General features: G+C 56.7%; 1 protein-coding gene across 1 annotated transcript in view; it reads right to left on the bottom strand.

Annotated features, from left to right (window-relative positions):
• Positions 1 to 18,213, bottom strand: part of PRRX2 (paired related homeobox 2) — a 42,493-nt gene extending 24,280 nt beyond the window's left edge. The window contains exon 1 of the mRNA XM_031450668.2: positions 17,952 to 18,213. Within this exon, the coding sequence (XP_031306528.2) occupies positions 17,952 to 18,213 (262 nt within the window). The remainder of the gene's footprint in view (positions 1 to 17,951) is intronic.
• Between the last annotated feature and the right edge of the window lie 1,253 nt (positions 18,214 to 19,466).

Genomic DNA, 19,466 nt, shown 5'->3' with positions numbered 1-19,466 from the left:
CCTGGCCTTTCTCCTTCAGAATCAAATAGACCTTATCCTGACATTGATGGTGCTTCCTGGAGAAAATGTGAGATCGATGTACTATTGCACATGTTTGGGGAGGGGAGAAGAAGCTACAGAGAGAGGGGCAGACATTGAGGTGGGCAGCTCGTGGTCAGTGCCCACACCATGGAGCCTGGGTCCAGGGTGGAGTCTTCAGACAACCCCCTTTCACGTCATGGAGCCCTTCCCGGTCTTCAAAGCCTTTCTCATCTCATTCAGTGACGGTGCAAGGGGGATGCTGTCATTAACTTGCTTTACAGAAGGGGAGACAGGCTCAGAGAGTTGATCCTGCCTAGCTGGGATCTGAGCTAGAGTCTATCTTCTCTTACTTCCTGGGCCATGCTATCTTTCTGTTCCCCAAATCTCAAGTGGATCTAATAAGAGTGCCCATCCCCAGTGGTTTCTTATTGTGACTGCATGGACTCAGGTAAAGCGACCACAACGGGCTGCGAGCCAGGCTGCTGATTCTGTGACCTTGGCAAGTCATTCTGCTGCTCTGCACCTCTGTCTCCCAGTCTGCATAGCACATCACTCACAGATGGTTGTGAGGATTCCATGGGATGATGCCTAGGTGGTCAAGATACAGGACACACAAGTGTCGCCGTGGCTGACAAGCATGAGTTCGGGCCTCTGTAAGCCTCGCCTCTCCAGAGGGGGTGGGCTGGACAGCCAAGCTCCCAGCCAAGCCAGGGGCCCATCTCTGCCCCTTCTCTACTATGAAGCATCCCTGAATGCCAAGTGCAGTCTCGCAGGTACCCAGGACTGAAGAAGCAAGCTTCCCCACCCCCCACCAACTCCCCATCATATTCCCCATCCCCCTCCGCAGGGGGCTGCACCGCAGGGGGCTGTCCGTCAGCCTGCACCAATCAAATACGGAGAACAGCCTGTAGCAGGCTGGGTGCATTTGCTTAATTCTCCCCTAACCCGGGCCTGGCCCCACCTGGGTGCCTCTGATTTCATTAGCATTCGGCTCAGCCCCCCATCACCCCCACCCAGACCCACCAAAGCTCCCTACTCAAAAAATCAGGATAGGGAAGTTTTTTTCAGAGAGGAGGGGAGGGGGCCCAGGGCGGAGGAGGGGCAGCTGATTGGAGGCTCCTGATGAGCAGGGACCTCTTTCTGAGCTGGCCCTGGCATCGAGGGAGCAAACGTGAGGGTCTCAGATGCCCCCCAGCACTTGCACGGCCCTGACAGTGAGCACCTCCTTACAGTTGGCACCATTAGTGCCTCACTCTCCTCACTCTGGTCCTGACCCAGAGAAAAGCCAACAAGCGAGACCAGAGTCTAGATCCCAGACTTAGGATCTGCCCCCGCCTCCTCTGGCCTGAACGGTTCCCCTGCCCCACCACAAACACCCCACCAGCCACGCGCTGTTACCTCCTGCCTTTGTATATGCTGCCCCTCTTGCAATACGCTTCCCACCTTGTCATGAAGCCCAACCTAGTCTTCACCTTAGGCACCACTTCCCAGAGGAACTCTTCCCTCACAGCCCCAGAAAGGTTTGGGGGCCCACCTACCTCCCCAGCCACTTCACTCCCACTAATTAGACTCCCTTGGGCTGCACCAGTCTGTTTCTCTCTGTCCCTCTCCGGGGTTCTCTGTGTTGATAGTGGTGCCTGGCACAAGGCAGGTGCTCAAGTAAAAGCTGGATGAATGAACGAACGACTCACAGCTCAGCTCCGTTTAGCCTTGAGACCCACAATGCCTAAGGCGCAGGAGATTTTCAAAGGCTGATCTTTGGGAAGCCTGAAATACAGTTTTTTATTGGCTCTAAAATAATTTGTAATTAACAAATGGTTAGCAACATGTTGACCAGACATGATGGCATGTCAACTGGACATCCAAAGTCCCCCACACTCCTGGCTGTGGATAAAGTGTATTTGTCATGGAGTGTTTGATGTCATGGGAGGGGAACACTGCTACTTAAGGGGGCCCAGCAAAACTCTAAGTGGATTAGGTGGGATAATACACGTGAAGCGCATGAAGCAGGGCTAGTGCTCTTCCGGGAACTCTTCCTTGTAAATGTGAGCTCTGTTATGTCCAGGAACAACGCTTTGGAGGGCAGCCTCCCTCCATTCCTGGGCCAAGGGGTTCCGGTGAAGCGCCACCCTACACAGTCCAGCTCTGGCCAGTTAGCACGCAGCTCCTCTGCGGCCAGGGTGATTGATTCAGAGGTGGACAGGGACCCAGTGTAGCACAGCAAGATTCTGGGAGACAAATTCTGGCTGCTCCATTGTTTAAGTCCTGGATTGAGTCGTGCCTGAAGTCCCACTCTGGATTTTTTCAGTTTTGCACATTAGCTTAGCTTTGCTTAAGCCACTTGGGGCTGGTTTTCTATCCATTGTAGGTGACAGTCCCGACTAGCACAGTGCCCAAGCCCCACCTATACCTAGACCCTGGCAGAACTAGTGTGCCCCCAGCGAGGGAAACCCCCACCCCCAAGTCGCGGTGAGTACAGCCCCAGAGGACTTGTGAACCCATCTTTGGAATCCTGTCTTCTGCTCCCAATCCCACCCCTGCCACATGGGCTGGTCGTGGGTCCCTCTCCCAACTAATTTGGAATGTGATCTTTGCAGCCTGTTCAGAGGAGCTCCCATTAGCCACAGCGTTGTGCCGTGGGGAGAGCAGGGATGGGAGGGTCTGGGGTCTGATCCCACCTCTGCCAGGTGCCGGCTGTGCAGCCTTGGCATGGCGACACCTGTCTCTGAGCCCCAGAGGCTCCTATGCTTCTGAACTTGCTGAAATTTACCGGCACTGCAACTAATTACCTGTCTGAGTCATTATCAGTTAATTGCCTGTCTCCTGTTGTCTGGGAGCTCTTAAGGGGTGATGGGCGGATGTCAGCCTAGTGCCCACACATAGTAGGGGCTCAAGAAATACATGCTGAGTGGAGGAGCCTGCTTCTCATGTGTAAAATGAAAATTTCGATAGCCTTCTTTAAAGACGGAGGACACCCTGGGCTTAACAGGGCCTCTTCAAGGAGATGATGTGCTACTGTTATGACAGGGCTCCCAGCAAGGGCTCCCTGTGGACAGTGACTTCAACCAAAGAAGTGACATTTATCATGGCGTGGCAGGCACTGGCATAGCCCGGGGAGCAGGGGGAGATGGACGCAACGATCTGAGGACGACAGAGCTAGGAGCCCCTCCCCTGGGCTGTTTCTGACCCTGCTCTAGGCGCCCAGGCTTTTCTTTGTCTGCTGTGCCCAAGACTGGGCAGTGCTGAAGACATCCGAGCAGTGCCCCAGGATGGACAGCCCCTGCTGAGAGAGGGGTGGAGACACTGCCTGTTCCCTCTCCCCTCTATCTCGCCCTGAACATGGCAACAGACAAGGGAAATAAACAAGCCCCACTCACACTGCCTGCCCTGGGGTGGAGCTGGGGGTGGAGGGAGAGCTGTTGCCTTAATATGGAGCTAGTTTGGGTTGGGACAGTTCCCGTCCTCATGCTGGGGAGATGAGGGACCTTGGGGACCAGCAGTTGCCAGGGGTGTGGCTGGGTCCTCCGCCCTCCCTCAGGGACCCGCATGTGAGTTGCTAATAATAACAATGGCAGTAATGATAACCACAGCAGCAGCAGCGGGCCACGTGCCAGTTCTACGGGAAGTGCTTCCTATCTTTTCACCTCACCATTCAATTGCTTTGTCCCCACTTTGCGGATGAAGAAACTGAGGCTCGGGAAGGGGAAGCCCCTGGGCCCAGGGAGCCAAGTGGGGTCAGTCTGACTTGCTGGCCCCACTCTGGCCCTCCTCTCCCTGGGGCCCCTCAGACACATTAGGAGGCTGCTAGGCTCCCACCCTTGGCTACCAGCTCCCTGGAGATGCTGCCCTCCTGCTACCTCTTCCTCCTCAGGGAACTGCCAGGACCCATGAAAAGGTGGGGAGAGGAAAATCTGCAGTGCAGAGGGCAGCCCCACTCTCCCAACCTCTGCTGTTGTTCCGGTTTGAAGAAAGCAGCCAACATTCACCAAGATCCCCACAGAGCTCTCCAGAACCCCACTGCTCTTCTGTGGGGGCTCTGGTCTGGGCCCTGGGTGCCAAAGGGGACACACCCCGCCCTTGGCCTCTTTGGAATGGGGCTCGCCTGGCTTGTCTCCCTCCTCCCTGACCAGGCTCCATCCCACGCTGTCTGCCCTGTCCAAAGACCCACTATTCACTTAGATTTCCATCTGGTTTTGGTTTTAGGGGGTGGAGGAAGGGGAGGGTTTAGGGAGAAGCTGAGAGCTGGCACCTGATGGAGGTTAACCCAATGTGCTCGCGCCCCAAGCTCTGTGTATTTCCCCCTGCCATCCGCCTCCACCAACCCTAGGGCTGCCTGAGCATCATGGAACCTGCTTCTGATGGACGGTTGGAGACTGGAGTCTTGGGCAGAGAAAGGAGCCAGCATCAAGATCAACTTTCCCAGGAGTGCAAACACTGTGTCTAAACCAGCTTTGCTGAAGCCAGAGATCAGTTGAGTGCGTGCGTGCGTGTGTGTGTGTGTGTGTGTGTGTGTGTGTGTTCTAGACACGTGTGAGAACCCATCTGTAATCCCTCAGGGAGCATATCTGAATATCTCAGCCTTCCTCCCCAAGCCATCTTATCCACAGACCTTCTAGAAGTTGCAATTAATCTCTAATTGAATTTTTAACCTCAAATGCTACATTATAAAAATAGCTGCATTGTGTTTTATAGACACATTTGTCAGGAAATTATACATGGTTATTATATCTTACGCTGTGGAAAATAAAGCAAGTTGCTCATTCCTCATGAGAGCAGCGGTCAGTTCCAGCCAGGCTGGGGCTGCAGCAAATCCACACCATCCTTCCAGAGAGGGGACCCCAGGTCACCAGGCAGGGCTGGCAGGGGCAGCAGGGTCTTGGTACTGTGTGTGCGTGGGTAACCTGTCTCCTTTTTGGAGACATAGTTAGGAACCAGCAAAGGCCACTGGGTTCAGATCCTGGGACCCACAACTCTGTTTCTAATCTCAGTTCCTCTTCCTGTGGAGCCTTGGGAAACTTTTCCCTCCTTGGTTTTTCTATCTGTGAAGGGGGTTTGACAGTCCTAAACTGTGCATCTTCCTTCTCTTCCCAAATGGCAGCGAGAGTGAAAGAGAACACACATTGGTGTTTACTGCGCACCTATGGGGGGCCAGGTGGACACAGAGCCAAGCCCCACCTGCTTGATGCCATCAAATCCTCTGAGCAACCCAAGCTCCAAGTACTAGATTTGCACCCATTTTGCAGATGAGGAATTTGAGGCTCTTAGAAATGAAGCACTTTCCCAAATCACCCAGTAAGTAGGGGTGAGGTTGGGGCCAGCATCCCACAGCTACGCTGGGACCCTACCAGAAGTGTGTCCTGCCCTGGAGAAGGCAGGTGACCCGCTGGGACTCCCTGGGGCTGGCTCGCTATTTCTATGCCTGTGTCACCATCAAGCTGTATGGGAACAGTGGGGGTTGTCCCTGTCCCAGGATCCTGGCCTGCCTGCCTGGGTCGAGGAACAGCTCTGGTTTCTGTCCAGCAACCCTCTGCCCTGGCGTTATCACATCTCTTACCCATCCCTTTCTAAACAAGCCGGGAGAGACTGGATGAGGTCAGAGCGAGCACAGCCCAAGGGCTGCAGGCCAGTAGGGGTGGGGAACATGCCGAGGACAAGGACCTTAGGCCTGCAGCTCTCATGTCCTCAAACCATAACCCATCTTTCTGGGCCTCAGCTTCCTCATCTGGAAAATGGGGTCATAAGACAGCCTACAATATCTGGGAGGAATTCATGAGATGATCTACATGAAGAATTTAGCACATAGTAGGTGCACAATAAATGGTCCTCACTGTTGGGATCTTGGTGACAATGACAATGATGAAGATGAACACACTCAAAAGCCACCCAGTCATCCAGCCCCCGATTCAGCCACAAGCACCCCAAACTCCCTCTACTCCCCCCCGGGAGACGGGATTTGCAGTTGAACAGCCTGGGCCGACCTTCCCTGTCTTGCTAATGCATCTGCTAAGGAAATTTCCATCTCTGAGCTGTACACCTACGGCGAAGTCCTAGTGTTGGGGCCGTGATTTGGATGCAGCTACCCGACAGATGGCCGATTGGTGAGCTTGAAGCTGGGCACAGGGACCCGCCTGGCCTCTGGTTCTACACGGCTCCTGGACCCTCCCCTCCCTGACTCACGATCTCAGATCTCACAGCAGCTGGGCGGGGGCAGCTGAGCAGTTGGGGCTTGTGATCAGCTCCTTTGGAGACAGGGCACCCCGGGAGGCTCTGGGCAGCCAGGACACAAGTGCTGTTCCCAAGTTAACCATTTACTTCCCACATGACAGGGAATGCCCGTTCAGCAAGAGCGCTACTGGGAAGGGCCTGGGCGCACTGGACACTCCAAATGCTCACAGATGCACAGAAAGCATTCCTGGCGCTCTTAACACAAAAATTGCACATCTTGAAGCAGGCTTTGCTCATTGGCCCTCTCCACCAAGCTCCCTCCCACCCCGTCTGCTCCTGGAACAATAAATCTCTTTCTCATCTCTGAGCCTCTGTATCTGCTGTTCCCTCCACCTGGAGTACCCTTCCCAACCTCTTTTTTCTGGCTAACTTCACCCATCCATTAGGTCCCTTCCTATAGGAAGCCTTCCCTGAACCTCCAGTCCTCCCCTTATCTGTTCTCATAGCAGCGGGGACATCTCCTTCGTAGCAGGGCCCACATCTCCCTTGTTTCCTGCTGGGACCCCAGGATCCAGCCCGGGGCTGGGCATGGAGCAGATGCTCAACAAATCTTTGTGGGAGAAAAGATGGAGGGACGTGTTCATGGGACGCCTTTCCCATGCCCCTCCTCGGAGCTCTGCTCTGCTCCTTCGAATCCGCTGCAACAGCAACAGTTTTCTTTAAACAACGACCCCGCTTTCAGCTGCATTAGATCTTCGCCTTTTCTTTTTTCCTTCCCGGTGAAACCAGAGTAGTTCGTTTTTACTTCTTGTCTCCAGCAATTTCCCGCTTCGAGCCCTGACACTCTCCTCACCCGGGGGTGTAGTGGCCGGGCAGCCGGCTCTGCAGGAGAGGCTGGCCTTCCAATTAGAACACGATGTCTCTCGGAAACACGAGATTCCCAAAGGCTGGGGTACCTCCCTAGCCCCAGTTCCCCGATCACAGCACAGCTCTGAGCCCTCCTGCCTGATAGCTACAGACCAGGCTCTGCAAAATGGTGTCCCTGGAAAAGCGGGGCCTTCCCCGGGCACTGCAGCGGTCTTGGGTGAAAAACGAGGAGATGGGAGGAGGCACAGTCCCTCCCTGGAAGGGCCTAGGCCACTTCCCCAATAGGACCCTGCAGCCTCTTGGCCATCTGGGGGCCCAGCATGAGTGGCCAGCGTGGTATCTGAGCTCAGGGGATGATCGCGTATTTCCTGGGTGACCCTGGGCGAGTCACTCAGCCTTTCTGAGCCTCAGTTTCCACACCTGTAAGATGGGGATAATGCTTCACCTCCCTCATAAGGCTGCTGAGAGAACTCAGGGTGAGGCTGCATGTGAAGGGCTGAGCTTGGAGCCAGGCAGACATGAACAGCTGGACGTCGGGGAGCAATGCTGTCTCCATGCTCCGCTCCCCAGTTAGGGACCAGGTCTCGTCTGTCCACTGGGGTTTCCCTGGCACGATGCCTCCGCAACACGCACGTGCCGAATGAATGAATGAATGAGCGAATGAATGAATCCAATCCAGTGTTCTTGGAACCAAAAAGCAAGGCACCTCTTGGAGGAGGACAGGGAGGCATGAAGTTTTGCATACAGTCTCTCAGAGGAAGGCAGAAAGGCCTGTTTTCTGTAGCTTCATCATGAAGGAAACGGGGAACAAAGTGTCCATTTGTCTTTTCTCCCACTTCTCGGATGTTTTCCTGGACTTTCCTCCCTAGTCTGGGATGCGGCCCTTCCTCCTCCCAGTTTGTGCTGTGGGGACAAGTGCTTCAGGTCCTGGGACCCTCTGGCTTTGTAGCCCAAGGGGTTAGTGGCAGCAGAGGGGTGAGTCTGAGGGGCGCCTGGCCTCAGTGAGGGCCAACCTGCTCTCTCTCAGAGATGAGTTCATCCTCTGCCGTCAGCTACAGACTTGAGGTTCTTTGAGGGCAGGGGCCGTGGCAGATCCATTTCTGAATGTCCGCCTCACTCAGCACAACATTCATTCTTCACTCCGTGCTTCATGGGGTCATGAAAATGGTGTAGACCCTGAGGCTCCAAATTTCGCTCCCCTTCAGCACTGTGGAACCTTGGGCAAGTCACGTAACCTTGTGGAGCCTCAGTTTCCCCGACTGTAATCATTATAGCAGATGCCCTTTCTGGACACGTCTCACATGTTCCACCGCTCTGTTCTCATCACTCCCCTAAATCCTTACAACCGCCCTGCAAGGAGGCACGACTCTTCTCATATGACAAACGAGGTGCTTAGAGAGAAGAAACTCGCCAAGGTCATATGGCTGGTCAAGGGGTCAAGCCCCTGCCTGGAGTGGGGGGCTGTGATGCCCTGAGCAGGGGCACTGTCCCCATGCAAACAGACCCTCAGATGACTGGTTCTCATCTATAAGAAGAGAGGGCTGAAGACTGAGTCGAGGAAGGAGAGGCGGAGAAGGAGGCCCCCAGGTCCCACAGGGTGCGGGGGGAGGCCCAGGAGATGGGGGACGGTGCCAGGCCCTCACCCACCTGGGGTGGGGGCAGCCAGAACCTGAGCGCCGGACGGCTGGGCTGCCCACTGGCTGGACCGGCTGCCCGCGGCACCATCTTGAGAGCATTAGGGGCTGCTGTTCACAGATGTTTTCTGTTACGTGTTATTTGTTAGTCTAATGAAAGGAGGTGCACTGGCTTTCAAGACCTCGGCGTTCTGCGGGGGTTTTATATGGGAGGCCCGCATGGAGCTCTGGCGGCGAGAGGAGGCCGCGAGGCCCCTGCCAGGCGCGCCCAGCGGCTCCTGCTTTGATTCCGAGGTTTGCAGCCATCCGCGTGGTAATTCCAGCTCTGGTTAAATGTCATTTTTAATAACGCCATCTCTGGCGTGTAAACGTCTGCGCCCACGGCAAGAGGGGTGGCCGGGAGGGCGAGGCCGGTGGTGGGGGAGGCCAGGCAGGGAGGCGGGATGGGGGGCCAGTGGACCAAACCTGGGGCGAGGCGGCCGCCCGCCTTGGGGTGTGGATGCTCTACCTCAGGAGACCCCCGCAAGGGGAGCCCGTAGTGCCGTGAGGGGCAGGGTGGGGGGGTGCGCCCGGAGGAGCGGGCAGGCAGGATGATGGGAGGGGCTTTTCCAGCAATGAGTGGTAGAAACCCCCAGCTCTGCAGCGAGGCTTCTAACCATCCCACCCCCCAACTTTGGCAGCTGGAGGGAATCAGAGTGCTTGAGAAGGAGAAACTCCCTGTGGCAGTTGCCCCCTTTATTCCAGCTCTTCGTTCAGGTGCCCTTGGACAGGTACTCAGTAGGTGTCCAATGAGTGCCGATGGATGGTCGACAGCGATTGGGCTTTCCTAGACGCAGCGATGTGGCTTCCATTGCAATCAGGTCTCTGGGGATGCTGGCGCTAGGGCTGGGCCTTGGAGCAGTCCCTTCCCCCCAGGATGGACTCTTCCAGGTGCTTCCAAACGACGCCAGCCTCAGGCTTCCTTGGTGGTGCCACGCGGCCTCTCTATCCTCCCACAAGAGGACCACTTTCCACACAGACAAAATGACAAGCACGACAGAGGGGCAGAGTTAGCACTGGAAGGAGCCTCTGAGTGCACAGCAGTGCTCACCCTTTAATTCACATAAAAATGGCTGGGGGCCCTGCTAAAGGCAGAGCCCCTTGGCCTCCTGCTCTATCTGCCCTGCACTCAGGACCTTCTCCAGAGACCACAATCCACCCAGCAGCCCCCGTCCATCTCTTGGGCCACCATGTCCCACCTTCTTGGCTTCTCTGTAACTCATCATCCCAGCTTCCTTCTAACGTCTCCACTGGCCCCCAAACTGGAAAGTCCCGGTTGTCCTTCCCAGGCAGAGGAAAGCAGAAAGGATCATGAAGAGGGACCAAAAATAATGTCTTCCAGAGCCTGCTTCATTTTTAGGATGCAATAAAAGATATCATGAGCGGTAAAGGGCCCCCCGTGGACAGCGTCCTGTCATCACAGTGGCCCCTCGGAGCCAGGCTGGGAGCAAGCAGCTTCCCAGATGTGGAGGGGACAGAGAGCAAGGAGGACTGACTGGCAGGGGCAGCGCGAGCATCTGGGTCATTTATTCAGTGACGTCCATTCCTAGGACATCTGGAGATTCCATGACTTCCAGGAGTCGACTCCCTCTGGGCGGGGAGCACCTTGAGACATAACCCCCCCCCCCCCGTCCCTAGGGGCTGCCGAACACCCTGTCTCCCTGTGTCTGCTCAGCAATGGGCGCCTGCTGAGATCACTTTCCCCAGCTCTGTCTAAACAGGAAGCTCCCACAGGGCTCTCCTACTCACCACCTCGCAAAAGGCACTTAACCCCTGGCCCATTCAGGCGCAATCTGGCTGCTCGCTCATCTATACACCAGTCGCCTGCGGCCACCCTGACCATTAAAAGCCTGGCCCTGATCATCTGCAGGCTGTAGCCCTCACGAAGGAGTGTGAGGGTGGGTGTGGGTGTGGGTGCAAGTGTGTGTGTGAGTGAGTGGGTTTGTGGGTGGTGGAGGGTGACTGTGTGTTTGGGGGGTGGGGGTTGTATGTGCGTCTGTGTCTGAGCTGGGAAAGCCAGTCCACCATGTGCTTCCCAAATGCCAGCCCATGACTGAGTTTTCACCGACCTACCACAAAAGGTAGGGGCACTTTGCAAGTGTCTCTGTGAAGCTAAATTTAAAATTCATTTTGAGGAACATTTTTTACTCTGAGATTGAGGTGCTAAAAGGTTCTCTCTTAGATAAACAGATGTGAGCAATAAGATAGTAGTTGTTGTAAGTAAATGGCTTTTCTTGGCAACTTTTAAAGCTGCCCAGTCTATGCCAGTTCCTCTAAGTGCCTGGAAATTTCACCAGGGTTTGAAATCTGAAAGTCTGTGTAGGTGGTAGGAGATCAAGGCCTCACACATAGTCGGTGCTCAGAAAATGACTGTTGAATGAGTAAGTGAATAAATGAATGAGTGAAAGAATGAGTGAGTGAATGAATGAATGAGTGAGTGAGTAAATGAATGAATGAATGAGTGAGTGGGTGAGTGAATGAATGAATGAGTGAGCGAGTGAGTGAATATGGGAGCTGGGGTTAGGGGGCCTGGGCAGCAGGGAAAGGGGGGCCTGCCCTATTGATGTTCCTCAGAGTTAGGGACCCTCCACAGCTCTCCTATGTCCAGGACGCCATTCCAGATGTTTCTGGACAGGCAGGGTGGAGGGCCCCCACTCACTCTCACACCTCCCCAGACCCTCCAAGCCAGGCTGTCCTCCCGCTGCCAGGCCTGACCCGTCTCCCCACACCTGTGACCCAGGCCAGGCAGCTGAAGATGTGGAGGAGACCCCCACCCCTGGCTGTCTCGTGGCCCCCTGAATGCAGCCCACACCAGCCTGGGAGTAGACATCCCTGGCCAGACCACCTAGCATTCTGGGGGCTCCAGGGATGGCTCCAGCCAGCGGCAGAGAGCAGAGGCTTCGGGACAGACCTGGGCTGGAATCCTATATTCCTTCTTGTCACCTTGGCAAGGGCTCATCTCCTCTGAGTCTGTTTCCCTCTCCATAAAATGAAGTTAATAAAAGGACCCACTTCCACAGTTGGTGGGAAGACAATGAGGGGTGAGGCATGTGTGGAGCCCTGGACAGTGAACAGTAAGTAACTGGTCATTGTCACCACATTCCCTCTGGGACAATCCCTTCAACTCCACTCCTTCGGCCTCTGATCCCAGGGCAGCACCTGGGTTGGCCGGGTTCCAACACTGATGCCCTATTTGTAGGATGTGTTCAGGGGAAGCAGTGCCCTCCTCAAATCACTTCCTAGGCTCACTTCTGCCTGGGGAGAGCCACTGCCTTTTGGGTCTAGGACACCAGGAAATTTTCCCCAGTTTGGCCTTGTCCAGTCTGACCTCACATCCCTGCCCAGGACAAACAACAGAAAACCCTTCCTTCCTGTCTCTATCCACATAGAAACCTAACACGGCACTGGGTCCATCCCAATAGCCCCACTCTGTGCCAACCCTGAAGGCCCATCTCCCCCTGCCTCCCTGCCCCCTTTCGATTCCCAAATAAACCTTACCTGAGTCTCCCCAACAACCAGATCGGGCTTCCCCTCCCCAACTCCTCCAGCCCAAATACTGAGCTATGCAGGAGAAGCCTGGACTTGAGATCCAAAACCAGATCCCACCCCTCTCTTCCCAGCTGGGAGACCTTGGGCAGGCTGCTTTGCCTCTCTGGGCCTCCTCAAAATAGGCATGGGAATCACTAGTCCTGCCTGATTCACGGGGCTGCTGTGAGCATCTCCATGAGCTGAAATGGAGACCCTTCATTGAGCACCTACTACATGCCAGGTGTGGTCTCCCACCCCCATCAGGGCCCACCCTATAAGAGACATCACTGGCCATCATACCCATTTCAAAGATGGCAACACTGAACCTCAAGGTGCTTTTTAGGCCTCAAGGGTGGTGTACCTGCGAGCATTATCGCTAATGCTCCAAAAATCACTTTTCCTGAGTCTTCTGGGAGGGAACAGTGACAGCTCCAGCCCACAGGGAAGGGCTCTCGTGGGGCTGCCAGCTGGCCCGAGGCCCCTGTGCCAGGCCCCCAAGCTCCACCCGGATGACCTATTAGATAGAGGAACAAGACCACTCTGGGACCATGGACAATGAATGAAAAAACAAGAGCCCTTCCTGATGACAGAAGACCAGAGCCACAGATCGCTGCCCCCCTCCCCCTGCTCCCCTCCCCTGGTGAACCCGGCAGTTCTCAAACTGAATTCCCCGGGCTCTCAGCTTCCAGGCCTGGTTCCTCAGTCTCTCACTCACGCCTCCTCTCTCCCTGTTCCTGGGCGTGTGCTGAGGGACACCCTCACCTGTCTGGCCCAGGCCCAGCCAGGACCCAGGTCTCAGACACTCCACCTTCCTGGGGAGATGGGCAATTTCTCAGCCTGGATCAACTCAGGAGGGGGGACAGAAGGAGCCTCACAAGCGTGTGTGCTGCCTCCACGGTTCAGGTGGGGACCCGAGGCCCAGAGAAGGGATATGACATGGAGTCCCACATGGAGATGGCAGCAAAAGGCAGGGCCCCAATCTGGGTGTCCTGACCCCCCATCCAGGGCTCACTCACCGCAGATGCTCCGTCCCCCACCTCCGTCAAGGAAATGGATGGAGGGAGAGGCAGGGAGGGGAGGAGGGACGAGGGGAGGAAAGCAGGCTTGTCTTTCAAAGGCCTGGTTCTGAAGAAGCCCCTTTGTCTTTATCCCCCACCAGCCCTGCTCCTGTCTTGCAGGCCCTGAGGCTGCCACAGCCAGATTTCAGACCCAGTCAGAGGGAGGCTGGTTAAAAAGTCAGATATGGAAAACAGCGTAGCGGTTCTCAAAGAATTAAACAGAATTACCATATGACCCAGTGATTCCATACCTGGGGATACGCCCTGAAGAACTGAAAGCAGGGATCTGAGAGAGCTTTGCACACCCAGGATCACAGCAGTATTATTCACAACAGCCAAATGGCAGTAGCAGCCCAAGTGTCCCCGACGGATGAGCCGGTAAACGAAATGTGGCACATACACAGGACGGAATATTATTTGACCTTAAGAAGGAAGGAAATTCTACCACCTGCTACGACACAGATCAGTCTTGAGAACATTATGCTAAGTGAAATAAGCCAGACACAGAAAGGCAAATACGGTATGATTCCACAGATATGAGGTCCCTAGAACTGTCAGATTCATAGACAGAAGGTAGAATGGTGGGGGCCAGGGGCTGGGGAGGCAGGATGGGAGTTAGTGTTTAATGGGGACAAAGTTCCAGTGGGGGAAGATGAAAGAAGTCCTGGAGATGGATGGTGGGGATGGCTGCACGACAATGTGGATGTATTCAGCGCCCCGAATCTACACTTAACAATGGTGAAGATGGTAAATCATATATTAGGTGTATTCGACCCCAAGAAAAATCAAAACATTGAAGGCCAGTCTGCCTGTCTCTCAAACTACTCAGTGGCCCCTTCAGGCCCTCCACTCAGACACTCGGCCCTGCCCTCCCACCACTGGCAAAGCGGAGCGGGAGGTCCCCACCCAAACCTCCTGGCTTCTTGTCACCCGTCAACAGATGCGGCTCAGAGAACAGCTCCATGAGGGGAGCCCAAAACCCCTGCCCTGGGCTCCAGGCCACCCCGGCTCAGCCTGTACCCTCAAACTCCAAGTGTTCCACTGTCCTGAGTCTCTGGGAGGTGGACCATTCGGTCCTGGCGTTTTCCCGAAACAGGTCCCAGCCCCACGCAGGCCAGGCAGCCTCCCCGGGCTGGGGGCCTCACCCCTGCCTGGCTCCAGGGGTTTAGTTTATTTTCAGTGTGTCCGCATCCCTGTTTCCGCCCTGCCCACAGAAGGGAATGCTTTAAAGAAAATCTCAGTTATTAATGTGGTTTCTTTTGTTGTAAGTCATTGCAAAGGCAGCAAACGAGAGTTTATTTTCCTAACGTGCTTGGCATAGCTCGGCGCCCCAGCGCAGACCTCAGCGTTTGATTTGGGAGGAACCCGAGACCCCGGTTTGCTCTGAGTCACCGGTGAAGCCACAGCCTCCCTGGCCAGTTCTGGGGGGAGCCTGATCCGGGGAAATCATTGGCAAGAAGAGGCAATATCTACCGGTGACTTGCTGAAAACCAACGATTGAAAAATATATCTTAAAAATTTTGAGCCTGCTAACCTGGCAGGTAGAAAATATACCAATTTTCTAACTCATTAGTTTCCCCATTAACCTTTATTTTTCTAATGTGGGCACCCCGTTTCTCTTTGGTGTCAGTCGCTTCGTTTGGACCTGGAAACAGCTCCAGAAGCCAGAGGAAAATCTACTTGCCGGCATGTCCAAATCCTCAGTGAGGCACCAGGGCTCCCTGTGGGCCCAGGACTGGGGGACGAAGCCACAGCCCAGAGCCCACGCCTGCTGGCCCGGGGTCCAGGTTCCCCGCACCTGAGTTTGACTGCCCACTTCGGAAAGGGGTCCAGAGTTGCGGGCTGGGCTCACCAGGCTGAGGGGACGAAAGGGCCCTTCTCCCCCAGCTTTGGAGACTTCAGGACTTGGGAATCCAGCGGCTGTGGGAGGGGGCACGTGCCTGAAAGAGGAGGAGAAGGAGGAAGAACAGGAGGCCGGCCTCCCCTCCGTCCACCTTCTGTCTGCAGGCCCAGGCCCGGCGGGCAAGGGAAGAGCTCTCCCAGACCTGGCCCGGGGGCTGCCGCGGAGCACCCCCACCCCTGCTCCCTCGCCGCCTGGCAGCGGGCACCCCTGGAATGCACCCAGTTGGCCTTGGGGAGCTGCTTGACTCGACATAAAACATTTGGATTTCATGGCCTAGTGATTTGTTTTCAGTCTGAGGAATGAGTATAGGGTTACCTCCTTTTAATTTTGCCAAGTAAGGACATTAAAATAAAACCATCTCCAGTTATAATCCCTATTTCATAAAAGAAAGGGTGTTTTAAGACCAAAAATGAGTAAGAAAGATATAATCCCAAACCAGAGAATCCTTCAAACTGGATTTTTTTTTTAGTTTCGTCAGGGAACTCTCTGTATTGTCCATGTTTGCTTCCATTTGCAGCGGCCTGGAGAAAATCTCCCTGAGGGCTGGGAGCCCAGGGCTACATGTCCCCAGGGCTAAGCTGGGGGGCGGTTCCTTGAGCCAAGCTCTGACTCTGCATGTGGCCCCTTGTCCCCCACAGATGAGGGGAGAAGATGCCCTCCTCTGGGGGCAGACTGACTGCTGCCCTCAGGCCTGTCCCACCTGACCTCACACCCAGAGTGTCCTCTGTCTCCAGTGCCTGGGAATTCCCAGTGTGCAGAAGCCCCTCCTCAGGCAAAGGCCCCGGGCTCTCAGAGAGGGTGGCCTGGCCCCAGGGGGCTGCTGGGAGGCCTGTTACCCACCCAGGTACCTAGGGGCTGCCAGTGGCCCTGTCTAGACACTTGTGACCCCAGCTATTCTGGGGATCCCCAGAAAACCCCTCCATTTGGAGACCTATGCTGTGTCCCAGAGAAGCAAGGCCTTCCACTGTCTGTCCCCACCGCCAGGGGCCAGGGGCCAGGGCAGAAGCGGGCACTCACCCCCCGCCAGGACTTGAGTACAAAATGCCCAGCCTCCTTCCTTCTCTCCCCAACACTCCTCTACTCCTCTCTTCTCTTCTCCTTCCTTTTTTCTCTTCCTTCTTTGCTTCTTTGCTCCTCCTTCTCTCCCCAGTTTATCAGGGTAAGATCGGAGACCTCTCCTCCGCTCTGTGGGGAAGCCGGCTCCAAGCCAGGAGCTCTTCGCATGAGACCTGGGGTCCTCAAACAACTCAGGATGGCAGGACCCAGCCCGCACACCAGAAGGCACCCCCACTTTACCCCTGGCCCAAACCAGACACCTTCCTTCCACCTTTCTACCAGGGAAACCCCAACTCCCAGGAGTGGGTCTGCCGGCTTTGTGATCACCCGGGCCGGTGAAGAGATGCCAGTCTGCTGTGGCTAGCAGGAGGTGGACGCCACTGAGGGGGGACCGGAGGACGCCGGATACAGCTGGCACCAGCTGGGCGCTCTCTAAGGTGCACTATGGAACTGGTTGTGTCAGGCATCCCTCACATACGCACAGGCTCCTGGACAAGGTTTCAGAGGAGGCTGCCTGAGCCACCTCAGTTTTCCCTGCACGTCCTCTCATCTGAAAAGCAGAGCATGCAGCCACCAGGGCTCCCCTGAGACCTGGAGGCTGGTGCAGGAAGTGGGGGTCCCCAGGGATGGTGGGAAGCCTGCTGGAGTCAGGTGGGTGACTGTTAAGGGACCCAGAGCCTCCAGCAGGCCAGCTTGCTCCCCAGAGCTAGGGGAGCAGGCAGTGGTCTCAGATGACCGCACCACCTCTTCAGGACGTGGGTGAGCTATGAGGCCGCAAGTCCTCCCCCTCCATGAAACTCTTCAGGGCTGAGATCTTTGCTTTATCCTCATCTTCTCCTGCTCTAGCCACACCCCCATTCTTACCAAGCACTGAGGACCCTGTGATCCTCGTGACTTTTTGAAAAAAGCCACTTGGGTGGGTTGTTTGTTTTTAAAGCCCCTTCCTGATGACCTTTAACCTCGGCAGGGGAAGGGAGGACTTACTGGCTCTTCAGGGCTGAGCCATTCCCCCTAGGAAGCTGCTAGTGGGGCAGACTGAAGGTGGGGGGCAGGCACATGTACCCCAGCCGGGGAACCCGTCTTGCAAAAGCCTAGTAGTAGCTGGAATGGTATCCCGGAGGAGAGGGGGCCAGAGTTGGAAACCCAGCTGTGTGACCAGGTCACTTTGCCCCTGGGAAGCCTCAGTTTCCCCAGCTGTGGCACCACAATAATCACACCTACTTCTCAGGCTATTTGGGAATGGGGCCTTGAGGGCTGTCTCCGAGCTGAGCACAAGGCAGCACGTCCCTCTGCTGTTCCGAAGACTGGAGGTGGTTCTGGCCAAAAGACAGTGCCCTCCCCCTGTCTAGAGCTCCGGTCCCCGCAGCCCACCCCATCAGGGACAGACTTTCTCAACTAGGGCTGCGGCGGCAGTGGCGGCGGCGGGCCAAGCCAGTCACTCGGGCGGCAGCGCCCAGCACCCGCGCCCCCGGAGGTCCTGCCGCCGCGTCTCCTGCCCAGTCTGGGCTCGGGCAGAGCCAGCGCCCCACCTCTGTCGCCTGACCGTGCGCGCCACTTCGGGCCCACGAGACTCCAGCCTCGCACCCCTCTGCCCCCGGCAGCCCCATAGCCCCCGGCTCCCCGCATTTCCGTTCCCACGGCCCCTCGGGTCCCGCGCCCCGGCCCCGGCCCGGCACTCACCGTCCTGCGGCGCCGCCTCGCTGCCGCTGCTGCCCCCGGACGGCTCGCGCGCCGCGCCCTCCCGCGCCTCGGCCCTGGCCGCGGGGCGCGCCGCGAGCCGCCCGGCCGCCGCCACCTCCTCCAGGTCCAGGAGGTGGCTGACCGTGAAGTTCTTGCGCGCCTGGGCGCAGTCTCCGGGCCCCAGCGCGGGCGGCGGCGGCGGCGGCCCCGGGCCCAGCGCCGGCTTGTCCAGGGCGAAGGCGGCGCCGGCCGCGCTGTCCATGCCCGCGGGCCGCCCCGGGGTCGCCGGCGGCGCTGGCAGGCGCGGGTCCGAGGCGGGGATGGCAGGCGCGGGTCGGAGCGAGCGCGCCCCGGCCGCCCCGCGCTCGGCCCCGCTCCCGGCCGCCTCCTGGCTCCGCGGCCGCCGCGACCCGCCCGGCGCTGACGTCGGGGGAAACCAACTTTCTTCCCTCCCCTTCTCTGCCGCCTCGCTCGCTCCGAAGTTGCTAAAACGCGAGCTCCTCCGGCCACACGCCCCTTCTTGAAGCAGACCTCGCCCCCTGCCTCTCCTCCTCCCGCTCCTCCTCGCCTCGCCCGCCCCCACCCCTCCGGGATGGCGGGAGGGAGGGGGTCCCGCGGGAGTCCAGCTGGAGGCTGGGGGCGGGGAGGGGGAGAAGAAGGGGCGTCCTCCTTTCACCCTCCCCACCCACGTTTTAAGGACTGGGAAAGTTTAGTGTCTGTGTGTGTGTGTGTGTGTGTGTGTGTGTGTGTGTGTGTGTGTGTGTGTGTTTTATAATCCCCCAACAAGTGTCTGGGGAGGTGATAGTGGAGAGATTAGCAGGCCCCTTCCATTTACAAATTCCTTTGCCGACAAGGGGGAAGCGACTCTGAGACAGTTGGCTGGGAAGATCTGGAAATCTCAACGCCACTGTCATCCCGCGTGCTCCACAACGCCGGCCGGAAGAGTCCCCGGGTCCGCCTTGTTCACTCCACCTGGCCCCAGGTTCTTTCCCCCACAAAGCAGCACATCCTCAAGCTTCTGGGGTGTGCGCGCTTCTCCTCCCCCAACACACACCTCGAAGCCCACGGCCAGGATGCTCCAGGGCCTCCCCAAGGAAAACCAAGCCGGGAGGAAAGAGTTTCCGCCCAGAATTCCTAGTTTACACACAGAGGACAGACTGCCAGATGACAGCCGGACTGACAGATGGGTGACAGGGAAAGAGAGGCCGGCTTGGGTCTCTGCTCTTGTTTTTGTTTTTTAAGGAAAGCACAAAAAAGATGCTCCCGGTGGTGAAGCTGAGAGTGTAAGCCTTCCAGATGCCACAGGTCTTTCCCCAGGATGGCTGCCTGGAGGCTTGGCCCTTTCTCGTCCCAGCATCACTGCAGAGCTGTAATTCATAGCAACAAAAATAAACCCACCAAAAGAAGGCCTTCAGAATCTACCCTCTGGGCTCCCGCACAGAGACGCCACCCTGCACACACCCGCTGAAAACCTCCAGCCCAGCAGCCCAGCTTCTGCATGAGTGAGGGCTTTTC

This window comes from Camelus dromedarius, chromosome 10 (genome assembly GCF_036321535.1).
Source record: "Camelus dromedarius isolate mCamDro1 chromosome 10, mCamDro1.pat, whole genome shotgun sequence".
Lineage (NCBI taxonomy): Eukaryota > Metazoa > Chordata > Mammalia > Artiodactyla > Camelidae > Camelus > Camelus dromedarius.
This window is presented reverse-complemented; position numbering and strand designations above follow the sequence as displayed.